The sequence below is a fragment of the Peromyscus californicus genome, unplaced genomic scaffold (genome assembly GCF_007827085.1).
Source record: "Peromyscus californicus insignis strain IS unplaced genomic scaffold, ASM782708v3 Scaffold_5__1_contigs__length_169319896, whole genome shotgun sequence".
Taxonomy (NCBI): domain Eukaryota; kingdom Metazoa; phylum Chordata; class Mammalia; order Rodentia; family Cricetidae; genus Peromyscus; species Peromyscus californicus.
In genome coordinates, this window is record NW_026294573.1 from 112,425,338 (window position 1) to 112,451,932 (window position 26,595).

Consider the following 26,595-nt stretch of genomic DNA (forward strand, 5'->3'; position numbering starts at 1 on the left):
ACCTTAGCTCTGTGATCCCACTAGGCTTTCTTTTGACCTATACAATGAAGCAGCCATATACACATCACAGGGGTGACATGAAGATGACATAATATGTGGAAGTGAAGCCACAATATCTGTCATTCTAGATGCAACAGCTGTTTCATTTCTGATCATTAGCTAAAGAACTGGTGTAAACCTGTGTAGTTGTGTATGCTTGTAATCCCAGCACTTTGGAAGCTGAGATGGGAGGATCATAAGTTTGAATCCAACCTGGACTATGAAGCGAGAGCCTGTTTCAAAAGCAGTGAGCAGAGAGAGGAAGACAGGAGAGAAAGGAAGAGAGAGGGAGACATGTAAAAGTTAACTGAATATGATAACACAAAAGAATTCCAGCATGGATTCGTTCTAATGGATCACATCGGTATTTCTGTTTTAACATAATTTTAAACATATATTTCAATATAGGGAGCAACACATGTTGATGGAGGACCAACCTGTTGAGGTTTTAAAATACTCTCTGAAAATACTAGAATATGCTCCTTTGAAGTCCTAACAAAATTTAATATCTAAGAATAGATGTATTTTAGTTAGAGCATTAAGTTTTTACAGTACAAAAAAGGCAGAGTAATTAATTTAGGTTAGTTATAAACACATATAACCTGGTTTCAGATATTCACTAATTCATTATTTCAAAAGTTTTCTCAAAATTGATTCATGCTTTTGTTTCAAAGCGTTAAACATCCTTATAATGCTTTTTTTATACTAATCAAATAGAAATCAGTTTTTGCAAACTATTGAAAGGCATATATTTCTTATGTGGCTCAAGGTATATGTCCATTCACTCTTTAAGGTTTATGTTTTAGTATGTATGTTAAGTTTTAACTTATATATTGCAATTGTTTGTTCTAATAAATTACATAATCACTAGAATCCTGGATTAAACAGTGCTTTAAGATGGTACAGTGGCTATCTCTGCCTTACTGTGCAATGGTAGAATTTTTGCTTTACCTTTCCTGTGTTAAAAGATGAATAAAGTAATCCAGTACACCCTCATTTTCAAATATATTCATGGCTTCTTCTGGGGGAACACTTGAGTTTTTCAGCAATCCTCTTAAAATATGTGCCTCCAATGCTTTACCATTACACCCTGATACAAGGCAGAATTCAGAGGTCTTTCATGTTTTTCATGATAATCTAGAATTTTTATTTGATTCCAGGTAATTTTAGACAATAGACATGATGAACTGTTTTCTCTTGAATAAATAACAATTAAATTCCATCAATGAAATAAAATATACTGTAGGCTTAATACATTGTAAATATTACAGAAGTACTACTTTGCTATAATAATTTAATGACTGAAGCTACATTTAATAACAATCTTACCAGTACTTGTATACAAAATATTATATAGATTACTGACAAAGACATCACAGCAGTCTCAATGATGCTATCAGCTTAACAAACATCTAACAGTACAATATTCTTTAAGAGGAAAAGGATGTTCCATTTACAGAGACAATAGGGAGATACGTTTTCCACTTGAAACACTGGAAGTGAGAATCAAGATAATCTGGTATCTCGGTTCATATTATCACAAGAAAAGATTTCCTCTCTAGGAGACTCTGATCTCTAGGACCCCTAGAGTTCAATAAGTTTACACAAAGAATGCTTTTTAAGATACCACAGCAATTGAAAGAAACTCTGTCTGAAAATCACTGGTCTGTAAACCACTGCTTCAACATCTGACTCATTTGTAAAACCTATGTACATACATTCAGTCCAAATCAGTAGATAGAATGTTTCATGTATATTACAATAGGTGTGTTAACATTTTATCAGAAGGCCAGTGCAAAGCAACTGTGAATGGCCACTTAGGAGATTTTAAAATATCTTACAAATATACAGTTAAGAGTATGAGAGATCTAATTTTGTGCATGATGTTAGTGATCTTGGTTATGGATATGGAATGGCAGAAATAAGTGAACTGAACAGTAACCAGAGATCTAGTTCTCATCTGGTGGTTGGGCCTATTTCCTGCAGAGTGTGTTTAGGCAGCAAAAATTCCCTGGCATTTGATACCAGCTAACCCTGACAGTAAGTATCAGGGAGCTTGGGAGTCATCTGTCACAGACATATGTCTAAGTTGCCCAGATCCACACTCCTTTTACATATATTTAATACATAGTGAAAAATTCGGGGCCCTTAGGGATAGCTTTCTTTGTTTAAATGATACTGTTAGTCTAGGACTCGGTCTTTATTCTGAAGAAGTCATGCAGTTGGGGACTTGGTCCTTTTTGAAGATGAGAAATGGTAGAAGAAAGCATGTTCAGGACAGATGTCGGAGGAAAGTAGATAACCCTGACGCCAGAGCATGTAAGTGATTAAATTGAAATGAATGCATCTAATTAAGGGGCTGGTTAATGAATGACACTAATGAATGTAATTCTAATGACCATATTCATTAGAATATGGAGAATGTTTTGGTCACTAGGGTTAGGAAATGGTATAGGAAGTGCCAAAGTGGATCCAACTAATTTGAAGCATTTTTAAATGAAGGTAGTTTAATGCACACGTGATGATATTTCACAGATATTTCTTAGAGTGTCAATAAGCACCAAGTTTAGTGCTATCAGCCCCATTGTCCCTTAGCTTATTATATATGAGTTAGGTCTTGAAAGTTCAATACACTATAAAATCTACCACTAAGATGGCATTTACACTAATACAGTTTTAAAAATGAATCTTGGATTGTTGTTTTATACCTATACTCAGAATTTCCTACCAGGTCTTTGTAGTTGTGAGAAGAGGTGGTACTGCCTGGTCACTAGAGACATGAAGATTGGTATTCAGGTTGCTGTAGGACAAGTCTGGCAATTCCTAGCCCCTGGTGATATTCTGTCAATGCCCTTCTCTATGGAGTTACTAATCCTCCTGAGTCCTGAGTCCTCATCTGTGCACAGAGAAGGAAAGCCAGAGACTCAGCAGGCAAATACATCCCAGCTTGGCCCTCAGGCCACATCCATCTTACCACTGATTGCAAGAAGGGGTACTGCCCCTTCAGGCTGGGAACCCTACACACTAGAAATCCCAGGTAGATGCTATGCTAGCTTTCTGCTGCATGCTATGCAGTTTCAGGACTGGTGAGAAGCTGTAGGAAGAAGAGGAGAGACTCCAAGCAGAACTTATCAGGAGCAAGCGACTTTTTAAAAGCAATACCTCTCCCTCCTGGAAAAGGGCCCAACTCTGAGCACCATGGCAAAGGAGCCAATCAGAAGCTAGCCACCCTCATCTTTATGCTCTGGCACGTCCTCACACCAGCAAGTGCAGGCACTGTCTATTCCTTAGCCCAAACTTACCCGAACAAAGCCAGGCACAGGGCTGTCACCAGGTTTGCACCACCCTTTTGTCATACCCACTGACCTACCCACCCTCTGATATCAAATGGCTGAACCTGGGAACTGGCATGCTCTGTGTAGTGCTCCCTAACCTGGGGTCTCCCTGCCTGCCTGCCTGCATGCATGCATGCATGAAACTTGTTCCTGTTCAGGGTTTCTGAAGGTCTTAGAACCATCTCCCTGTTACTGATTTTCATTCCCATGAATTTGACCACTAATAGGTGCCCACCATCCCCCACACTGGCCTGTTCCCAGGAGAATCCTCTACGTTTTTGCCCCTCTTACTGATTACTCCTTGCCAAATGCTGGCCTTCTGGAACCTAAAGATCGTTACAACCCAATCGCTTACGTGGGAAGGTTTTTCTGAAAGGTTTTAGTCAGAATTTCTACAGATAAGACTTGATGAAGAACTTGATTTTAGAAACTGAATTCGTGTGCAAGAGTGCAGCAAGTGGTACAGTTCACACTTGGTCAGTTTTCTCGTGTTGTGACATTGCTGTAACAGTTACAAGGTAGAACACACAAACACACACACACACATTTACAATCACACGCACATGGTACAGTTTCACTGAATCAGACAATGCTTCTTCTCAATTAAAAAGAAGAAGACTGTGGTTTTGGCCATCCAGGCCTGAAATCTACTGAAGTCTGGAACGTAACACTGCACTACAAGTAACCAGCTGCACAGTGAGAACAGTGTACGTTAAGATTGACACATGCTGTCTGAAGAGGTCCAGGGAGAGCTAACAACTGAAGAAAGTCAGCAACATCAGCCTTAAAAAGTCAGTATACTTCTTCTTTCCATTCTGATTATAATCCATTACCCAACTGAACAGCTGCGGTCCAGAAGATAGTAAATGTCCTTCTATGGAAAGTCAGGCCTACCCACAGTTTAAATGTCCACAAATTCTGCTCGATACTTTGGACAGTCTTCAAATTCTTCTTGTTGTTTTAACCAAAAAATAAACCTTTATGGTTATTTCAATGTTAACTTTAGATATGGATACTGGAAGAAATACCAAGGTTTCTAAAATGGCATCATGGACAATAATACCATCTAAACAGGGGGCTCCCTGCTACATACCCACTCCCGTATGCCATTGTTCTTATGAAGGTCTACCTTCTGGTTTTGCTAAGCTAGACAAAATGACACAGCAAACACTGGTACACAACTCACAGGACATAAAACGTTTTACAAAGTATTCCTACTGTAGCACTATACTTATTGTAAAAATGCACTTTTTTTATACTATGGATGGACACATACCACATTATCGTGAAAGTTGTGGTCACAAAGGCATTTCTCACTTTGTGATGTTTTTCTACGGATACTTAGGCTTCAGATTTTGTAGCCAAAGGTTTCCCTTCTATTTCAAAGACTTTGAAGGACTGTTGAGTAACTGAAGCAACAGGCTTTCTTCACTCTAAACCCCTGGAGAATGGAGTTTAAGTACCTAAACTATTGATATGTCAGCCACCTGATAAGTAAGCACAGTGACAGTCACTATTTACTAAACATGGTAAACTTAAAAATATATATATAACCAAGGAGATGACAGACTTCTAAATTTTAAGCTGAAAGAAAGAAAAGAAAAGAATTTCTCTCTGTGCATCCACGAAAGCAGCAGGCTCACAGAGCCTCGGCAGACGTGTCTGTGGACACAGACATGGTCACCTTGGCGATCTTAACGGTGCTCTTGATGCAGCTTTCCGCGGCCCTGTGCATGCTGGCTGTGTTATTGGCGTGCTTGTGCAGGCAGTCCGAGTCCCCCATGCTGTTATCTAGAGGCTGTGCCGTTCCTTCGCACGAAGGGAACATGCTGCGGAAAGCGTGTCTCAGGTCCTTGCTCCTCAGAGCATAGATGATGGGATTCACGGTGGAGTTCAGCAGGCAGAGCATACTACAGAAGGCAAACACCGTCTTGATAAGCTTATTCATCTTTCCAAAGACATCGTATACCATGATTGCAAGCAGAGGGCCCCAGCAGATGATCAACACCACCAGGATCAGGACCAGGGTTTTGGCCAGCCTAATGTCCATGCGGGCTTGGTCGGGCCGGGTCACCTGCACCTTGCCATCTTCTGATGTGTGGATGATGATGCTCTTCTGGGTTCCACGTTGAATCATGCGGACTGCATGGCTGTGGGCCTTCCAGAGAATGTACATATATGCATACACAATGAATAGCAACAGCACGCTGGTGACTCCAATCCAGAACATCAGGTAGGTTTCATCAATGAGTGGGAAAATGTCGGAGCAAACAGATTGCAGCTTCTTGCAGTTCCAGCCAAGGAGCGGCAGCACAGCAATTACTATTGCAATAGTCCACATCAGGCAAAATGCCACTACGGCCTTGGGCCTGGTGACGATCCTCTTATAGGCCAGAGGCCTGTGAATGGATATGTACCTGTCAATGGCTGTGAGGAACAGGCTGCCCACAGAAGCTGTGAAGGAGGCCGTGACCCCACCCAGTTTGAACAGAAACACATTGGGGCTGTCTTTACGGTGGAACACATGGAAGTCAACAAAGCTGTAGACAAAAATGACGCTTCCCAGGAGGTCGGCCACTGCCAGACTGCCAATGAAGTGGTAGGAGGGCCTGCATCGGAGGCTGCGGGAGTGCAGGATGACGCACAGAACCAGCAGGTTCTCCAGAACGGTGAAGGTGCCCAGTGTGAGGGAGAGCACGGCAATGGCCAGCTGCTGACTGGGGTTCAGAATCATAAAGCACTCCATGTCCATGAAGTTCTCCCCACACTGGATGTTCTCCTCATTCTCCTTGTATGACGAGAGAGACTTGTTGTAGAATTCTGTGATGTTTGCTGTGTCTACCACGGGGACCAACGGGGAGTTGTCTCCTGCAGTCATCTTCTCTTGAAAGGGACTACCCCTGAAGGAAGTCAGAGGGAATTTCTGCGGGAAGTATCCTAATTTGGCTGCCATGTCTCCTTTGATGTCTTCGTACTGAATGTCATTGGAGCCCACGTAGAGGAGGTCTGTGGTGATGGTGCGAAAGGTGGTATCTGCAAGGCCATCTAGGATCGACTTCATAACCTCAGTCTTTGATTAGGCCGGACTCACAGAGACTGAGAAAGAGACGCCAGGAGGGAACCCTAATGGGAAGGAAAACAGAGAAGTTGAGTGGTGGAAAAAAACAGGAGGGCAATAAACAGAAGCACTGGGCACCATAGTGTCACATTTGAACACAGAGAGGTCCAGTCAACACTGAGTCATTTCAGAGAAAAGCTCCCCACCCCGTAAAAAAAAAATCAAACTAACAAACAAAAAAATCCCAAAACTTAGGAGATGGAGAGTCACACATCAGACACATGATTCTCAATTCTTAAAGTCTTTGAACCCAAGTCAGTGAGTCCTGCATGAACCTGTACAGTCAAATAAGCCAAGCTCAATGACATAAACTTTACTGTGCATGTCATGGGAAGTGTTGGCCACTAGGCTTCTACTATCAAGTGTACAGCAATCTGCGATGATGTGGCTGGGGACAGCAAGCTCACAGCACATGATCCCTGCTGTGTGATATACCCTGAAAGGCAGGCGAGACTAAATAGGCAACCAAAGAACATGACAGCCTAGAATCAAGGGTTGAGCTGTCCAGTTTAACTGTAAAGGAGGACACTGAAGACAAGCAGAGGTAGCTCTAGACAACAGTGGGAAGATGTTCTCCACCAGGCATGTATCCTCATCCAGGGAAAGGGAGATTGGGACCAAGGCATGGCTGTTATGAACTTATAAAAAATGCTTATGCCAATCAAGTAAACATCACAAGGATTTGCACAGAGGCTTATAGAATCCCAAAGTTAACATGAGGAAGGTGGTGATAATGAAGGGTACTTCAGGAAAGCATGCCTCAGCGTTCTGACAAGAGGGACAAAGAGATAGCCCTGATGGTGTCTAGTGCTTTCCAAGGAGACTGTGTTGGAGATGAGGATGACTAATACAATGCACCTTGCAACTCAGAAGTTAAGCAGTTTGGTGGTATTCTCAATATAAATAGCAAGAGAACTAACCTCACGATTTACAAATGTTTAAAAGGTGGCTATTTACCCCTTTTGTTTATAAAAATTACTACAAATACAGGATGATACATATGACAATTAAATAACTCTAAATTTCAATATTTTACTTATCAATTGTCATTTTTTCTATGTAAAACACATATAAGAAAGCTATTATCTTCTGAAACAAAATTTAAAAATCTAAGTCTTTCTGTTAAAATACAGAGAGTCTATCTGTCAGGGTAGTTAACTTATTAATATAATATCTATTCAATAAATGATAAAGCACCATGGCATACCACCCACTGCACCAGACACATAACAAATCAAGCCCCCAGGGAGTCTGACATCTAGCAGAGGAGATCATCAGCTACCTCAGCACCTACAGGCAAGGGTGACTGTGCTGTGGAACATCATCTCTAGACAGAAAAGAAACTTCCCCAAGAAAGGATGCATATGCCAAGTATGAGTATCTGGGATGAGTGTGGGAGGGGACAGGAAACAAAGATGAGGATTTTTAAATTAATACTTCGAGTTTAGTAACTTGGGGTAGCATAAAGTGGTGGATGTGGCCCTCCTTCCACACTCTGCTGTTTCCAAGTCCAAGCCTTACCCCTCCTTACCAGGGTCAGATCACAAGGCTTCTGTGCAGCTTCCCTGGTCCCAGCACAGATCATTACCACACACCTGCTGGAGGGATCTTCACAAACATATGAACATTATACGATTCTTATTTCAATGTCTCTGCTATAAAGACCAAATGCAGATTCAACACAAGCTCCCTTCCAGGCTCGCTCAACCCAGCTGAGTTCTTGTCTTTCTGTCCCTCAGCCTGCTCTCCCTGAGTACACGTCACCTCCTTCCACCAGCCATCAGCATGCTTCCTGGGTGAGGTTCAACACAAAGCCTTCCATGGTACAACCCTTGTCCTTCTAGTCCTGCCTCTCCTCAACCTGGTCTCCCCAGTTGGGCTGTACCACATAGTGTTTAGTCACACAAACACCACTGCCCGTAATTCTCTTCTGTCCAAACACTCCTTTTCACCTCTGCCTACTTGAGACCCTTTATCCTTGCCAATTTGTTGCTCCTATTTCCCTTAGCTCACTGCTTCCCATGCTCAGGTAAAGCCCCATCTTTGGGGCTCCCAGAATAATGAGACAGTTCCATCACAACATTGACCTGGGCTGCTTCTTGCTCCCAAACTCTAGAGAAAGCTCAATGAGGACCACACTGGGGAACTTATCTGTCTTAGTATTTAATTCATAGCTCAATGCATAGAACACAGAGAGCAGCTTAAAATTGAGTTCTCTGACTGATTTTATTTTCTTCAAATAGAGTCAGAGCAAGCAGCTCTTTTCTACCTAAAATAAGTGAAGGAATCTCACTATCACAATGGGAAAGGCACATGCATGTCACTGGAATCAAGATTTCTTGCCCAAAAGGCCAATCTATATGTGCTCAACATAGAGCTCTTTTTCTGGTCGGGGTTATCAGTGTTCTAAGTGAGGCAGTCTATGTAAAGTCCCCTGGCCTGTATTCCTGAGCTGTGCCATTGGCAAAAACAGCCACCTGGCCTGTACTCATGAGCTGTAACAATGGCAGCTGTGCCTCGAGAAACAAAGGAGAGTAATGAATGACACCCAGAGGTGGACAATGATAGAGAGAGCCCTCAGCACTCTGTGGCAGGTGAGCTGGAGGGCTGCTCACACACTCGCCCCATCTGGTCAGCAGTATAGCTGCTCTGGTGGCACTGCGGAGACACCACCAAGCAGAAGGCCTAGATCTTCCATGAGTTACCTTCCCTATCACTCAAGGAAGTGAACTTTCTCCCTTCATCCAGGCAGTGCTGCATACTACCCCTGGGCTTTGAAGGAACCAGGCTCCACATGAGAGTCAGTGACTGCCTGGGCAGAGGTAAGAGTTGTTAGGCACGAAGCTGCAGTAATGCTGAATGTAGTCAGTCAGATAAGTCCCACAAATTCTGGACGGTGGCCCAGGGGCAAAGGGCAGTTGCTGAGGTTATAGACAGGAAGGATGCAGAAATGAGATCAACACCCAATACCCAAGCGTGGTGCCTGATGCTTCTCAATCCCTTTACTAAAAGAATATCTCTCCTGAATTCTCAGCCTCAGCCTGGTTGCAAGGAACTCTCAAGTATCCCCAAGTTCCTTGTTCATATCTGTCTATCATATCTTTTCTGACATAATTATTTCTTCACTAACTATGCCTTGTGCATCCTCTTATGAGTCAACTCTTGTACTTTGCAAACTTGTTTGTTAAACAACTCAATTTACATATGAAAACCCTTATCCAGATTAAAGGGACATTGTGAAAATCCCTCACGTCTGTGCTCAGTCCCGAAACCTGGGAGGTGACTCACTGGTCTTGAAATACACTAACATATTGGCACCTCTTCCTCCTGCCCTTCTCTCTGTCTAAAGGCTTGCATACATTCTGTACCTAGAGGGCTCTTCTGAGGCTGGAGCCAGTGCTGCTTCTGTGCCAGCAGGCTTAACAAGCTCCCCTACCTGGTTCTTCTGTCAACAGCCTCATGACATCATTTAAGCATAGGTTTCCACATCTACCTCCATAACCAGATGCACTTTCCAAGCAGAATGCTGTGCTTTACAGCTGCCTCTAGCTATGGACAGCAGGGAACTGGACTCTGGGAAACGTTCACCTGAACCTAGTAAGATGGCCATGGACTTTCATTATCTGACATATTTAAAGTGATTTAGAATTTATTTCCTTTACTCAACATTAAAGAAAAGAACGGTAGCTCAGTAGCTAATCTTGAGCATTCGAAGGCCCCACCCTCCAGGCATCTTCTCTCAGGCAGCTAGCTCTTCACACTTAGGTAGAGGCTAACTCTGAAAGTTTTCAAATTATGTGTGTGTTGCGTATTTAGATTTACAAGGTTCAAATTCAAACACTACAGAAAGATATACTGTGATACCTTCTTGTTTGTGTCTTAGAAATGCATCTCAGAGCTAAAGAGGTTCTTGTTACTCTTTCTAGAAGTAGTGCATACACATTCAAGTGTATGTGCATGTGTGCATGTGCACCTGTGCATGTATGTATGCATGTGTGCATTTGTGAGCATGTGTGCTTGCATGCGTGTGTGCATGTGTGCGTGTGTGTATATTTACCACCTCTTTACTGTTTTAGAAAATGTTTGCATGTACTGTATAGTTTTCCATTTAGATGTACACATCAAAAGAGCCTTGTAGGTGAATGTGACCAGCTCCTATTGACAGGAGGCTTGGGGGTTTTGCCATTTTTTGTTACTACAGATAATGCTGCAATGAATTAATCTCAACCACTTCATTTTTCACAGTGTTTATGCTATTATTAGTAATCTTTCTAGTCACCTTAATGCTTAGCTTAGACTTACTGTGACACCACCTCCTTCTTGGCCTCTATAATCAGGTGTACCTATTAAGTGTCACTAATGCCCCCAACCCCACTTTTAAGCATACAGAAAGCTTATTATGGGCAAGAAGCTCTTTGAGCCTTTTACATGTATCAACTCATTTTATTTCTACAATGGCTTATGAAGTAATTTTTGCATGAAAGGCATAGAGAAGGTAAATAATATACCATTAACACATCTAGTAGGTGGTAGAGCTGGGGCTGAGCCTGGGTGTGGACCTCATTTCAAATGCTGAAAGTAACCAGAGATGCACACTGGATGTTGTGGGTCCAGAGTTCCTGCTTTTAACCATCATGATACACTCTCTAAGCTAAGACAGGGATCGATTTCCCCTCAGTTTTTCTGCTGAGTCCAACCAGCAAAGCTCTAGTCTACTGGGAGGAAACTGCTATAGGAATTGGAAAACAGGGTGGATATCAGGCTGCATCCACTCAAGCAGTGGTTCTAAGCCTTAGTGTTTCATCTACAAGCTAGGTATAACAATGATCATAATGATGCCTAAATCATGGAGCTGTTTGGAAAATTAACTCAAAATAAATCCTAGTTAGGCCTGGCACTAAAGTAAGTCTTCAATAAACATTACTGTCCTCACTACTCAGTACTACTGATGGCTCATCACCATACACTACATACTAACTGCATTTCAAGAATATATAATATATACTAATTACTACATTATTATATACTAATTATATTTCAAGAAAATGCATTAGCTTAATTCACTTACAGGCTGCTTATTCAGTTGTATCCTTGTATCAGAACATAAGTATGAGGCAGAGAGAAGACACAAACATCCTGAGGAGGAGGTCTGACAGCATGCCAACTGTAGTTAGCCACCTGAGGAACTTTACCTACATTCTATAAACGAATACAGTGGCTTCCAGGCACTTGTTTCTTATCTGACTCCCTGGGCAAGAAGGAGGCCACTAGATATTTAGTAGGTTGTCCAGACCACAAATGGGAACCCATGTTCCAAGAACTCCAGGATCTCTACTGTAACACTGTGTCTGTTTTAAGGTTTAACAGGAACTGGATTGAAGTTATTTTACATCTTATATTCAATTTGTATCTACTCTTTAAAGTGTAAGTGAAGGCATTACAATAGTAATTAATGATAATTCCTAATAAATCACTATTTCCTCTCCCAGACCTTCCAAGTAAGTCTGTCTATTGGCATGGCCTCAAGGATTGAAACTGTAGCCAGCACTGGAGAAAAACCAAGATTTTTCAGGGATGGACAAGGTACCAGAACTCAAAAATGCCCTGAGATTCACTGTATTTATGATCATTACATATGACCACAATGCCTATGATAATGCAGCCAAACACTTTCATTTTAACAACAGTGTGTCAAATCTAAGCCAGAGACTGGTGGTTACAAGCTGTCATATCTGTTTAATATAAGTCAGAGAAGAGTTTAAAACAAATGGACTTCATGAATTTTATAATGTCACAGCACTACTATGTATGGGCTATTGCAGACACTAATGAGAAGCCCTGTTTTTGTTTGTTTGATTGATTGGTTGGTTGGTTGGTTGGTTTTTTTGTTTGTTTGTTTGCATCCTTGGAAGTCTTTCCTTTATTTCTACATTTGGATTATTGCAGTAATTTCCACCTTATTACTTTTGCATGGAGAGTTTTCTTTGAGAGTTCATTAGTAATATAGCTTAGGCATTGGGGGGTGAAGCTGCCGTTAATTTTGTTTTTGTTTGCTAATGGGAAAATCATAATTGGAAATTCTAACAAGATGTGTAGATGTGCCTATTAAAGAAGCAGTTGGGGCTTATTACAGTTATAGTGGAAGAATGATTGAATGACAGCTAAAGTTTCCTAACAACTTAATATAGAAACCATGCCTTTATAGTAACAATAATAAAAATGTTTAAATGTATTCAATCCATTCTTTTAGGAAACCCTCCTTCCATTCTTGTTGGTGCCGTCTGTTCCTGTCCCCTTGCTTTGTGCACACACCTGCGCCTCTACTCCCTCCTCCCTCAGGAAAAAAAAATGCACATTATCAACAAGCTGACTACGGTAGCGGTGAAAGAATTTTATGAGGATGGTAATGGCACAGTCTTTTAAAAATATTTACACAGGGTCCATATCCTTCTTTGGACGGAGCATATAAAACGCCCATGTGTGAAGTTGGCTGTGGGGGCTTATGCTTGTATTCCTGGCACTCAAGTGGACAAAACAGGTGGGTCGTGAATCCAACCTAGGCTACCACAGCAGGGCCCCGTCACTGAACTGAAACAGCAAAAATCCTAAACAACAACAACAACAACAACAAAAGCTAGCCATGTTTCTGATTAGATGGAGTGTGGAATAAGCTTGAAAGCAAGACCTCAAGTGCTGCCTAGTCTGTCTGTATTATTTAACACCAGTTACTTTGAGGAACTGTTTGGGGTTTTTGTTTGTTTTTTTTTTATTAAGCATATAAATGTTTTTGCCTGCACGTATACATGTACACCAAGTGCTTGACAGGTATCCATGGAAGTTAGAAAAGGGCTTTGGATCCACTGGAACTGGAGTTACAGGAAGCAGTGAGCCACCATGTGGGTGTGGGGAATTGAACTCGGGTCCTCTTGCAAGAGCAGGATTTGCTCTTAACCACTGAGCCACCTCTCCATCCCATTTATTTCTTTTAAGAGGGGTATTTCAATAATTTAGGGGTCTACTGATGCTGTATATAGGTTAAAATTCTTGTAATTCTGACCTGAGTAGAATCTCCGGGATAAAAGGTAAGAGGCTGGTATTTGCTCACTGCAGGATGTATGTCCACAAATGTAGAAATCATCAGAATGACTGGTATGGACATCATTATAGATTATACCAGCACACTACTAGCATTCTGTAATACTAATATCAATGCTTAAATGAGACGGTGACACGCTCACAAAGTCTGAACTGACAGGGTCTAGACCAAGCATGGGAGTTCGGGGGCCTTGCTTAGTCCTGCTGTTTCCCTGCATCTTTTTCTTCTGTCCTGCTTGGGTGGCCTCATGAAAGCATTTTATGGGGGGTTCACAAAAACAGAGGCCCCAGTGGAAAGATTTGCTATTTTTCCACTCACTTCTGGGAACAAGTGTGGTTTTTACTGATTTGCTCAAGAAAAATACCTCGATAATCCATTTCTCTGAAGTTAGTAGGGGAAATTTTTAGTTGGCTACTATAACTATATTATGTCTCAGTCATGGATGGCCTCAATAGCCAGAGCAGCAGCATAACCCCATGAACGATGTTTTGCTGCCAGCTGAACAAGCAACGGGTCTTTCCTAACCTTACCTACTACTGCGTGGTCATCCTTTCCATCATCTTCTATAGCTAAGCAAATAAGGAGTTGACTTAATTATGCTGATAATTCAGGCAAGAATAGATAATATTTCTTCCTTGTATTAATGTCAGTTCCTTTTCATATGTGAAAAATGAAAATCCAAATATTTCATTTCATTATATATATATAATCCATTACTCTGGTAATGCCTGACTTGCTCTCAAAGCTTCAGCTCTTCATATATTTTGTAAAAGAAAAATGGAACTTATTAAGCATACCATTTTCCCTGGTTTATTCTTTACTTACAAAGGTATTAGTTTTTTCTTTAAAAATATATCAATTAGTAAGAACTAGAGACATTAAGATACTTACAAGGCTATATTTTCTTGCAAGTCTAATGTGAAATATGCCCTATTATTTAACACTTAAAGGCTTGTTAAAATTTAATTGCAGGACTCAAGAAAATGATGCCTTGAAATTTCATGGGCTTAAGCACTATGAGATGTCAACGATACAAGAAAAGCCTTTCACAAAGGTGAACAAGTAATACACTGGAATGGCTTGTTGACTTGGGCGACAATACCCATTTACCATTTAATTCTATTCTGTGGCTTGGATGTTTGTTCCTACTAAGTGCTTTGACCTTTTCTGTGAAAGAGATATATTCTCTACAGTCTGGAAAGAGTGTGGTTATGGAAGCAGCCTTCTAAAAAAGACTATACAGTTTCAATTCAATAAAAGCTTCATAAAGTTGTCTTTATCCTGTACATGAGGTTTTCTCATTAAAAGTAGAAAGCAATATATTATTCTAGACCACAAAATCTGTAGCACCCAGTTAATGGCTCTTATCTTTACACTTCATTATCAACATCTTCACAGCACTGGTTTAAAATACTCTACATGATGTCAATTGTGTAGAATAGGTTTCACTTTTTCTTCCTTTCATCTACAGATGAAGGGGTGTTTTCACTTTGAATCCATGAGCATATAAATTAAGTCTAAAGAAAAGCTAAATATGTTCTTTGGCTTCAAATCTTAGATTTGGATGAATAAATGCATATTAAAGAAAATCTGAATTTCCCTGTATTCTTGCCTCAGTGCCTCAGATTCATCTGAATGACACATTATTTTTCCTTAGTATTTATGTGGAACAAATAAATTGCAATCCCCATTCTGCATAAGGACAATTGAGGCTGAGAAAGGCAAAAGCTCTGCCTAAAGCCTCCAACAGCAAATGTTTTGGGGAAGGTAATGTGGAACTTCAATCCATATCTGTGTAACTCAGACTCCCTGCTTCGCATTCTGTGGTCCAGGAGACACATAAAACACCCTTTCATTTTTTAGAGAAAGAGAGAGTTGGTTTGGGCAAGAGACATCATAAGCAGTACATGATAATGTTACTCAGTGAATAATTAAAATCTGAAGGGACAGACAATCCAATGACGGCAGAAAGGTTGCCTCAATCACCTGCAAAGCATCCTTGTCTCATGCTCTTCAGAGGCAGCCATAACAAACAGCTACATGCTATAATTCCTGATTCTTGGTCAATGCTTTGGTTGAAATGACTGTCAGCAAATAAATAAAATCTAAGTTATCTTTGTCACTTGTTTTTAATTAGGTATGACAGGATGTGTGTGTGTGTGTGTGTGTGTGTGTGTGTGTGTGTGTGTGTGTGTGTGTGTGTGTGTGTGTGCGTTGTTTGTGCCTCATTAGTCAATTTACAAGGGTTGTTGATGGTAACGGCACCTTTCTACACCAGGACTGAGATATGAAGAGGCCACCTTCGTGTCTGGCACCTTTCTCACACCTTCTCACTTCAGAACAAGACATGACGGCTGTTAGTAAACAAGAGCTTGAAGCAGCCACTCCCTACACAGAGAAATGCAACGGAATTTTCTTGAACACAGAGTAAATCCCTCAGGCCATTTCCCAAGTTCTGAGCTGAATCAACATAGACAAATTATGTAAACTTTATGCTCCAGCAAAATGAATGATTGTTAGACTCCTAGCATTGTGTCAGAATCAGCCGCGTGACTGTAGAACGTGGCTGATGGATGCTATATGCCTTCACATGCCTCATTCAGCACATTTCTATTGGCCATGTACTCTGTGCCTAGCACAGACACTATACTCAAAGTCATGAACATTCTCTGCGATATATTACTCTGCAATGTTTCACACTTGTATGATAGCTATGGATTGAGTAAGTAAATCCAAGGATACAATACTCTAACCTAGACCACCCATCGAATAGAGCCTATGCATGTGCCTACCCTTTCCTTCAGTTAAAATACTGGAATATGAGTTATAAAGAGTATGAGCTGTGCCTTGAGAATTTCTCCCAGAAGAAACTGTGGGCAATGCTGAGCCACCCTGTAGTGCTCTCTCCCTGCAGGACCTCTGCCTGTCTCAGTATCAGGTGCAGAGCAGGCTAGGGAATGGATGCCACTGTGCGTTGGCAACACTGTAAATCTAACTTAATAGAATGGCTTTCAAGGGTAAATAGTTGCCCTCAGCATAAAGTTAATTGGCCATTAGGAGATTAAATCTTAGTCTTGGTCCCATACAAATGTCCATCTGAAAAGGTGTAAAATGTCAAAATGACATAAAATGTACCAATAACAATTTACCCTAGTGATTCTTCTCTCAGAATCAGACAGTAAGTTGTAGAGTTGAATGCAGAAGTCATGGGCAATGATTGGGTGCCCACTTTTCACTCTGACTCCTGTTCTCTCTGAGTTAAGATGAACTATAACAATTAACCATGTGACAGAGATCCTTGTAATATGCACAACCTTGAATGGATCCTAATACATGTTTCCAATACACCTTTAAAGACATATAAAGTAATAGACATTTTCCTTTCCCAGGTGAATGCTAAGCACTGATCTTTCTCAAATGATCTGTCAAGAGAAGTTATGTGAAAATTCAGCCACCAGACAGTGTGGCTTTGAAAAGCCCTTAGGAATCAAATTGTTTTTCTGTTCAATGGACACAGCTCTTGCTTTGGTTGAGCAACTTCTCCTGCTACAATATTTCATGAATTTACTGCCGAATTAATTAAAATATAAAGAAGAAAATACATCATGGAGTTTAAAATTTGTTATTACTCCTGCCTACAAAAATTAAATTCTTAATTACTTTTCTGAGGTAAGACATTGAGAAATTTCAACATATTAATAAAAAGTAATTGTGAAAATTTGGAAATTTGACTCAAGAAAGTACTTAAGAATTAGTAAGAAAAGTTTTACTGAAAACAAATATGTTTATGCCAAGCGATACTGAAAGAAAAATGGGAGGTCTCAGGAGTGCAACATCAATTCTAATAACAAACTCATTTCTATTTTATGAAGTATTTAGTTTTCTAGCTTGCAAACATGAAATTATCAACACAGATCATAACTAATTCTGAGATGAAAATGAATGGAAACTATTTTCTTTTATTATTGAGGCTAATATAAAATATTTCATAAGAGAAGCAAATATTAGTTCAAATAATAATATTCATTGAGAACAAGGAGAATTTCTAAGTAATTCAATTCCCTTCCTATTATTCTCTCACTGGAATAATTTTAAATGAATTGCATTGTTACTTAAGTCCAGGATTTCCTTTAAACATTATTTTTAAAACTATGAACTTAAGTATTAGGTACTTAAGTTTAAACATTCAGAAAATGTTCAGTGTGTACTACCAACATAAGATATAAGCCAAAGGATGCTTTTAAGATGCAGATAATTACCTCCACATGGATGTGGAAGTACAAGGCTTCAGTGGCAATGCAAAATACACAATGTACTTGTGATTTAGAAGCATGCAAATAGATGAAAGTGCAGAATCTTTATCATTATACACACTCAAGGTCAAACTCATTCTGGGTTTTGTGTGACACAATTACAAGATTCTGGACTGGGCTAGAACTGAAAGTGTTTGGAAAGAATGATATGAAGATAAATAACTAGGTTGGTAAGACAGGTGCAAATGAGCAGGAAGCTCACCCAACTGCACACCTTAAGGACAGTCTGAGAAGTTGCCTTGTGGTCTCTATGGGCAACCCATTTAGCACACAGGTCAGTGGGTATTCTACCAGTCAGCAGCAGCAGCAGCAGCAGCATCCTCTGGGAACTAAGGACAAATGCACACCCCAAGTTGGGGTCTATGGAGTTTGAAATAGTAGAGTTGGGCACATCTGTGCTGTTAACAAGACTTCCAGGAAGTATTTCTGGAATCTAGGAACCACTGGTTAAAGTTATGAAACCTATGAGAAAGACTAAATGGAGCAGGGGGAGCGTCATCCTTTAAGAAGACTGGAGTTGAAGTGAGAAGACAGAATATTCATAAGTACAGGCTTTGAGATCAGGAAGCAGGGTGAGTGGAGAACTTGCTCAAGGTGAAATAGCCTCCTACAGCAAAGCACAAAGGCCAGGGCACCACTCCTGTCCAACTGGAACATGGGAGCAGCAGTCTAGCCTGCAAATGAGAGTAGGTTTGGGGACCCTCTCATGGTTTTAACTACAATATGGGGCTCCTCTAGTCTTTTTCTGGAAATGTCCTGTTATGTATTTTATCCAGTAAAGGAAAGTGGCTTCAAGATGTAATGCATATGGACCCAGTAGATGAACATAAATTAAGAAACTCTTTATCGTTTTCTCCTAATTCTATTTACAAACCGTATGGTCAAGTTTTTATAGGACTGCTACACATTTCTTTAAACAACATTGAGAAGAAATGGTTCATTGCTGAGCATAAAAGAATTCTTAAAAAGTCAAAGAAATTAACACCTCAGCTTATTTTCTTAAGTTGGAAACATTTGTTTCTGTTCTTTACTCCCAAGCCATAAAGTAATGTATCACAAGGAATGAACATGGAGACTTTGCCCAGGCAGAGACTCTCTGTAGACTGGCTGCTTGCATCTGATAGCAATACAATCTACAGCTAGTGTCTTTTTTAAGTACCCAAGAACTATAAACACATAGAAATATATCCAAAAATATTCAAATGTATAACTCAGAGCAACCATTCCCCAATTATTACCATGAAAATGAATCCCAGGTTACTTTATCATCATTCCCTCTTGGCTTTATGAGAAGTTAAATGTTACTTCTAATGTAGTTGAGTATTTCCAAAGCTCAACTCCCTCAGAAGCAGGAGTACAGACTTCTTTGAATTTTTTTTTAATTTCAGTTATGTGTTAGACTACCCAGCTTTCCTTCGTACCCTTTCATGTGCACCTGTTCCTCACTTGTGCGCAGAATAAAGAAAACATACAAATTCCAGCTAGTGACCTATTGAAATTAGTTGAAATTTTAACCAGCCAAAACAGTCACACAGCATTCAACTGAGTGCCTCTTACAAGACAAATTTGATTTTAAAGGAAGCTGAATGAAAAGCAAATATGAACGGCAAAGGCATGCTACCTCAATTTTTAGAATATTGATTTACTTGCTATAGAAATCAGTATTATAAAATTACCAAATACAAATGTCCAAAATGGGAAGGAATTTTTTAATACACAATTTTTAATTTGTATTTTTTAAGCACTGAGATTTATCAGCAGTTGAACACAGCGTTCCTCAGCTATCAAGACTCATAGTGACTACGATTTTCTTGTTTAAAAGTATGACTCAAAATAATGGGTAACAAAATGGTGAAGAGCAGAGAGGAACCTTCCCATTGAAGCATAAACTTTGAAAAACTAGATATCCTAATTACGTTGCAATTTACTTACATTTAAATATCCATAACCAGTTTGTGAGAGCATTTGTCAGTATATTAACCACTGCAACAGATTGTCTGGCGCAGCTCTCCAAGATGCCTCTGCTTTTCTTTAAAAAGCAATAGCATGGAATTTGTTAGTAGGAAAAAAATAGATATTACATTATCAAATATAGGAAATTATTCTGCATCTTCTCTCCCAAAGTTAAAAAATGTTAATTAAATGCTACTCATAGTTGATAAAGTAGTAGGGAATCAGTCAAAAGTATTAAATCTATTCATCTTTCATAACTATAAACAACTAAGAATACAAGCAAGAGTAAGAACACAACATTAAATAATAAGATTATACTATTAAGAAAAAAGTATCAGTTGGGTTAGAAAGGGGGGGATTAAAAATCACTCTATCATCCCCTCCAAAAATTGCAAAATCCATTTTATGAAACTCACTCAAAAGAACAAAATACAATGCAAGTAGCCCAAGGAGACAAAAACAGACACTTGTCTGAAAGGCAAGAGTTCTCTTTTAAAGAGTTCCTATACATTCATTCAAAAATAAATGACCACAAGACAAAGAAAGCAAGACTTCAAAAGTATTCTTAAAGGGCAGGTGTTAAAATCTCTCTAGCTGAGACCAGAAGTCATGCCACTGCCAGGACAAATATCAGGCCCATTTGCTCATGGTTGGGGAACAGTTATTTCAAAAAGAAAACACACACACACACACACACACACACACACTCAACTACTATAGTCCTCAAGAATTTTGCAGTCACTGTTAAGAAAGTAGCCTGTCCAAATGAAACTTCCCAATCAAAGTCCATCCCAGCTTATTTATGTAGGAAGCACTCAAACAGGGAAAGCATCCGTGACAGTGAGATCAAGAACATTTATATATATATATATATATATATATATATATATATATATATATATATATATATACACACACACACACACACACACACACACACACACACACACACACACACACACGCAATTAGCTTTCCCTAGAGAAAATTCTGTAGTGGAATGTACTTCATTCTGCCATGATGCCCTCTTCAGTGAAGAAATATAACCCAAGAAAGCTTTTAGTAGGTATTTTCTGCTCCAAATTACAGGTAATCACACTGATCTACTTAAGGAATGGCATTGACCTATTATCACCCATCTCTCATAAATACACCTATTATCCATGTAGCAAACCCAAGGAACATTCATATAACAATAAGCAATTGGATAACGGTAAGAGGTGATGGACACTACTAAATTTAACCTCCCTCTTCTGCTCTCACATATTTCCTATTATTTTAACAACCTTGTAATAACATCATAATGTTTGATATATGAATCAAATGAGGTTATTTTAACATGCATTTTGTGATTTTTTTTTTGCCAATTGGTATATTCAAAACTACTCATTATCAAGACTGGCAAAAAGCTGTCATAAACCCATTGGTATTTGTGATGAAACTGTAATCAAATGTGTTGATGCTCATCTTGGTGTATTTACAAGATTCTTAGAACACATAACACTGGAGCAGATCTCCACCTACCCTTGAAAACAAAACAGCCTTGTTTTGATTCAAGGTGAATACTTCCTTTTGCTTGGAGTCTTCTGGGTCCATCTGTACAGTCGCTTAGAACTTGGACTTTTCCCAAAATTGCAGTATTCATTTAAAATCAGAATGGTATTCTCAAATACCTCAACAGACAACGTACCTAAATTTTTATTTTATCTATAATAGACATGAAAAAGTTTGTTCATGCATATGTACAAAAATGTGTCTACACATTCATTTTTTTTAATTATGCAGTATAGAGCTTGAGTGCATTGATATTCTAGATGACATTTATCACTTCTTTTAGTCCAGGAAATATTTAGAATCTGAAATGAACTTTGTAAGATGAATCTAATCTAACCTAAGAACATACAGCTAAGTGAATTAAATAGTTATTAAGGAATTAGCAATTCAGTGGCAAAGTGTTGAAGTCTCAGCCCACACAAAAGACAATCTGTACAGTTACAACATGAAGTCAGCATTTTTTTTACAAAAACAATTGGGAAAGAACTGGAGATTTGGGAAGAGGGTACAAAATAGGAAGTTCAAATACATAAATAATGTTTTTGTTCCCTCCTGTTCTTCTTGTTACCTACCAGCCAGAAAAATCAGCAGAACTAAATGCCTCTGCAAATACAGGTGTGCAGTCTGTGACTTGGCCTGGTAGCTTTTCAAAAAACGTTCACTCCAGATCTACAGTAAAATATATATATAATTTAAACCCAAAGGCTGATTTCACTCTGTCAGCTCAGTTAGAAATGATGGCTACCCAAAACAGAGTAGACAGGCCTGCATCTGGGAAGACACAACATCCTTTGAAACGCTGGGGACCCAAGCTCTGAATTGTGCTCCTTACGCAACTAAACTAACATGATCACCCCCAAGAATAACAGGCCACATCCTAAAGAGAGAGACTCCATCTCACTAACCAAATTCCAGAAGCTAGCACCAATTACACTTTACTAATTATGTGTCACTGTGTATATCTAAATTCAATTTGCTACTTCTTCTCCTTGCAAATTCCTGACTAGCTAGTTATGGGAAATTGCTTATTAGGCTAACTGTTTGCTGGGAAGAAACATTTGGTAAGTGTCATGAACTCCAAACTGCTAGTATAATCTCTATTTCATAATCCTTGCTTCTAATACAGAAATTCAACTCTGATTTCCCAAGACCAATATACAAGGCAACCAAGGAGCCTGTCTAAATATCCCAGTGGTTAATGCTAATTCTGAGTCAAAGCAAAGGAGAAGGCCATAGATTGTTTTGAAGAGTTTCACAGGCTTTGCCTTCGTAATTAATAAGCTGACACAGCATACTAAACACTTATCAACACAATCAATGGGGGCTGCTTCCTTCTTGAGAAAACAGATAAAACGGTTCATGGAGTTTTCCTTCAGAATTGTCTGTAATACACAAATATGTCACAAATATCGTGGTTCTTCTGGAGAATTTCATCCCTAGCAGTTTCGTCTGGGTAACATTTAACAATTTCACTATTTTAACATTTTGAAATGCCAAAAAGAACACACTGATCCTGCAGCTAGGCTTATTAGAGAAGAGCAGTCTCCCAGGCAAGGCAGAAAGAACACGGTCCGCTGGGAGATGGGTAACAGAAAGAAGCAGAGAACACTAGAGAGCAAACAAAGCCGAGCCCCACTCCACTGTGAGGTCTGATTTTCACCAGAATTAAAAACTTCACACACACACACACACACACACACACACACACACACACACACACACACACAATTAAGTAGCATCACCTATAGCTTAATTAAGGTTCAAGTAACAACATCCCCTCCTATACACAGCCACTGATGTCATTAAAATTTAGGGGCAGAAATATCAGGTTTGCCTTCTTAACAAGGAGCATGCAAGCATAGTAATTTGAAAAGGTCAGAAGTGAGCATTCCCACCATGTGGCATGACTGCACCCTCATGTAGGATCAGGAACACAATGAGATCTCCCCCGTTAGACACTTGATACATACATACCTCAGGCACGGAGTTCCTTGCTTGGAGTGGGAGACATCTTTTGAAGCAATAAAAGAGACTGTTCACAGTAAGTTCTCCTAATGATCTAGAATGATTAGTTTTTAAAAGCCCTATCAACATCGAGCCTCTCTCCCAGCTACAGCAACTGACAGTGTGCCTACCAACCACAGCCCGCAGTATGTGCTGCTTAGCATTCTGGAGGTGCCTGGGTTCTGTTCCTGTGTGGACGTAATCAGAGAATTATTTCTCTCAGCTAAGAAACTATCCATGGTCTTTCATTTTGATAAAATTGCTCGTAACTGAGTTAGAGAAGGGGAGGATGGAGGGGAAAGGGAGGCAGAGAAAAATCAATCAGTAGACCTATCTCCCTTTCAAATTGTCAAAAGCTGGGGTTGAAAGGCAACACTTTAAATCAGACAGTCCTGTGGGAACCTCAAAGGTTGGTTGCTCCTACTTTCTCGATTTTCTGCCAGATGGACTTATGTCAGGAGTGACCTCCCAGACAATCAGTGCCCACTGAGCATCCTCTGAGCATGTACATTTCCCCATTGTTCAAAGGAATTAACTTGGTAATAAAAATGAGAAGTTATGGGACCCAGAGAGGTATCTTTCAACATCTTTAAGACAGTAAATCTGCTCCAATTTCTTATTGGATTAAATGCCCAAGGAGGATTAATATGCCAAGAAATAAACAAAGGCAGGAATAGCTAATAGCTCATATTTGGAAGAAAATTTAAAAGATGGGAAACAGAATGCTTCATAAAGAGGTTACTAAATTTTTTCTCATCTCTTTAAAACCTTTGAAAGATAAACCATGTACTACAATTAGAAACATGCATGTTGCTTTAAACTTTGAAATAGGCCAGTTTTTCACATCTATCATACAAACATTTGCATTCAGGAGATGCTCCATTTATGACTTGTAAGCCTAACCAAGAAATGTCGTTTTAAATGAAGCATCAACTTTGTTCACCTGATGGCAGCTCTATAAGACAGTTACACGGTCTTATAACATTCAATTACTATGCATACTAGTTTTTCCTTAAAGAGAAATGGCTACTGTAGCTGTCGTTCTGTATCAGAAGTTCGTTATTTGGCATAGATTTCTTTACATGACACTTAAAATTTTGGTTTGAGTCGTTTTCCAGATTTTGGTGCAGAGACATGTATTCCCCTGGAAGACTTTGTTTCTGATACGGTTAAAAGACAACAAGCATCAACTCAAGCGCCTGTTTTTCAAACATGCACAATGACACATTTTCTACAAACAGACATCAGCGTATGCAGAGCTAGATGCACATTCAGTATATTGTAAATGGTAGAAGCCTCAGAAGTAGCTCAGACCATAGTTAACAAGCTGGGACTATACAGCTAAGTAAACACCACCGACGCACGATTTGCTCTCCTGCAACACGAACTCCGCGTAGGACACCTGGGGGACCATTGGCCAGTACCGAGGGGGGCGGGAGGCGGAAAAGCTATTCCCAAATGCCACTGTGCCAGGTCTTACCCTTCGCATCCCCCGGTCCACGGGCCAGAAGCTCCCTCGGCACCTGTCGCCCAGCCAAGGGGCTGGCTCTCTGCTACAAGGAAATTTGCCCCCAGACTCTACAGAGAGCTCTGCAGACAGTCCAGGCTCCCGCCTGAGCCAGGGGAAGGCTCCGGCGCCAGGGGAGCCCGAAAGAGGCGGAGGCGGAAAAGAAGTGGAGAAGGTAGAGGCAGAGAGCGAGCTGGGGAGGCGGCGCGGGGCGCGGCGGGGCGGGGTGGGAGCGGGGGCGTGCCTGCGGCGATCGGTCAGTAAGTCAGTCGGTCTGCGCGCCCGCGTCCCCGGTCTCGAGCACCCGTGCGCCACAGCCCCCGGGACTGTCGCCCCTGGGCTCTGGCAGGCCGGGTTCGTTCCCTGGCTCTCCCTGGCGTCCCGTTGACCGCGCTGGCCGGCGTGGGGCCGCCCGCCTGGGCCAGCCCGAGCGCCCGTCGCCGCGCCCTGCTCGCGGTCCCTGCCTCTCCCTCCGCTTGCGCGCTGTCTCTGGCTCGCTCTCGCTCCAGTCCCATTTATGAAGCGTGGTCCCATCACGTGTTAATGAGCCTTTGTCCTGCCCTGGCAGCGGCGGCAGCAGAGACTCCGCCAAGGGATCTGCGCGGGGAGGGACCGGCGCGCGGCGCCCGCGGCTCCAAACTTTGCTGCGCGGTCCCCGCCGCGGCGCTGGCCCGGGGGCCAGAGAGGGCCGGCCCTCGGCGCGCGGCGCCCACTGTGTCATCCTCATTCTCGACCACCGCCGCGTCCCGGGGACCCCGCGGCCTGACCCTGTTCTGCTCCCTGGCGCCCTCCCACCCTGGCGGGGCCAAAGGGGACGCGTGCCTCACTGCCCGCGACCTCGGGGCCGTTAATCACGCGCGCTGCTCAGCGCCAGCACCTCGCGGGAGGTCACGCACCCGGGCAGCCGGGACCGGCAACCAAGGCAGCAGGCACGCCGTCCGGGTGCGGTCTCCTCCCGACCCTCCCCTACGCGCCGCCCCCGCTCCCTCAGCTACCTGGCCGCGGCCACCCGTCCTCCGCCCTCGGGGCGCACGACGTCGCCCGGGCGCCTCCCGCGCTGGCCCGCGCGACCACTTGGGCGCGCCCAGCCACCAGGGGTGGCCGCACACGCTCGGCTCTGTGGGCGGCCGGCGCCCCCTCCCCAGCCCTGGCGCTCCCCGCACCTCCTGCTCGCGGGGAGACGCCGCCGCGGCTGGCGGGGGCTTTGCTAGGGCGGGCGCCTGGGGACCGGCGGTGCGCCCTGCCGCCGCCGCAGGAATTAGGGGACATGCTCGTTAATTGGTTCCACTGTCCGCCGCCGTCTGCCTCCTGTGTGCACGGATCAAACCTTAATTGGTCTTTACATTTATCACGGCGAATTGCAACCCTATACACGAGCGTCAGCCCGCAGTTTCAGCCGAGAGGGCCATTCTCCGCCGGGTCCCCGGGGCCCAGCCGGTTGTGGCTGTGGCTGAATTGCGTTTTAGACCTCTTTCTCTCCCGAGATTTGGGTCCACTGGACCCCTCAAGATTTCCACCTGATGGAGCCATATCATGTCAGCTCCAGGGTCCCCGCTGTGGACACAACGTTCAGTTTCAGGGTGGCGAGGTAGCTGCTTGGCATTCATTTTAAGACGCCTTGCTCAGATTCGAGGACGTCTAGCCCAAACAGTATCCTACAAGGCCTCCTTTTTACCAG

At 41.7% G+C, this 26,595-nt stretch overlaps 1 protein-coding gene and 1 long non-coding RNA gene across 5 annotated transcripts in view; one reads left to right on the top strand and one right to left on the bottom strand.

The window, feature by feature from the left end:
- Positions 1-1,155: 1,155 nt before the first annotated feature.
- Positions 1,156-26,042, bottom strand: Cnr1 (cannabinoid receptor 1). 3 transcript variants are annotated; one of them, XM_052715232.1, is made up of 2 exons: positions 25,913-26,042; positions 1,156-6,497 (listed from the first exon to the last, which is right to left on the bottom strand). In XM_052715232.1, exon 2 carries the CDS (start codon positions 6,433-6,435, stop codon positions 5,014-5,016), a length of 1,422 nt encoding a protein of 473 aa, XP_052571192.1. In that variant the 5' UTR covers positions 6,436-6,497; positions 25,913-26,042; the 3' UTR covers positions 1,156-5,013. The 3 variants fall into 3 exon arrangements, with proteins under 3 accessions (XP_052571192.1, XP_052571190.1, XP_052571191.1); XM_052715230.1 differs by lacking the exon at positions 25,913-26,042 and adding an exon at positions 24,891-25,366; XM_052715231.1 differs by lacking the exon at positions 25,913-26,042 and adding an exon at positions 23,381-23,867.
- The window catches only part of LOC128096084 (uncharacterized), an 89,227-nt gene continuing 87,610 nt past the window's right edge, over positions 24,979-26,595 (top strand). Inside the window, exon 1 of one of the 2 annotated variants that reach the window (XR_008213528.1) lies at positions 24,979-25,092. This is a non-coding gene — a long non-coding RNA (uncharacterized LOC128096084). The remainder of the gene's footprint in view (positions 25,093-26,595) is intronic. The other variant, XR_008213527.1, reaches the window with a different exon arrangement.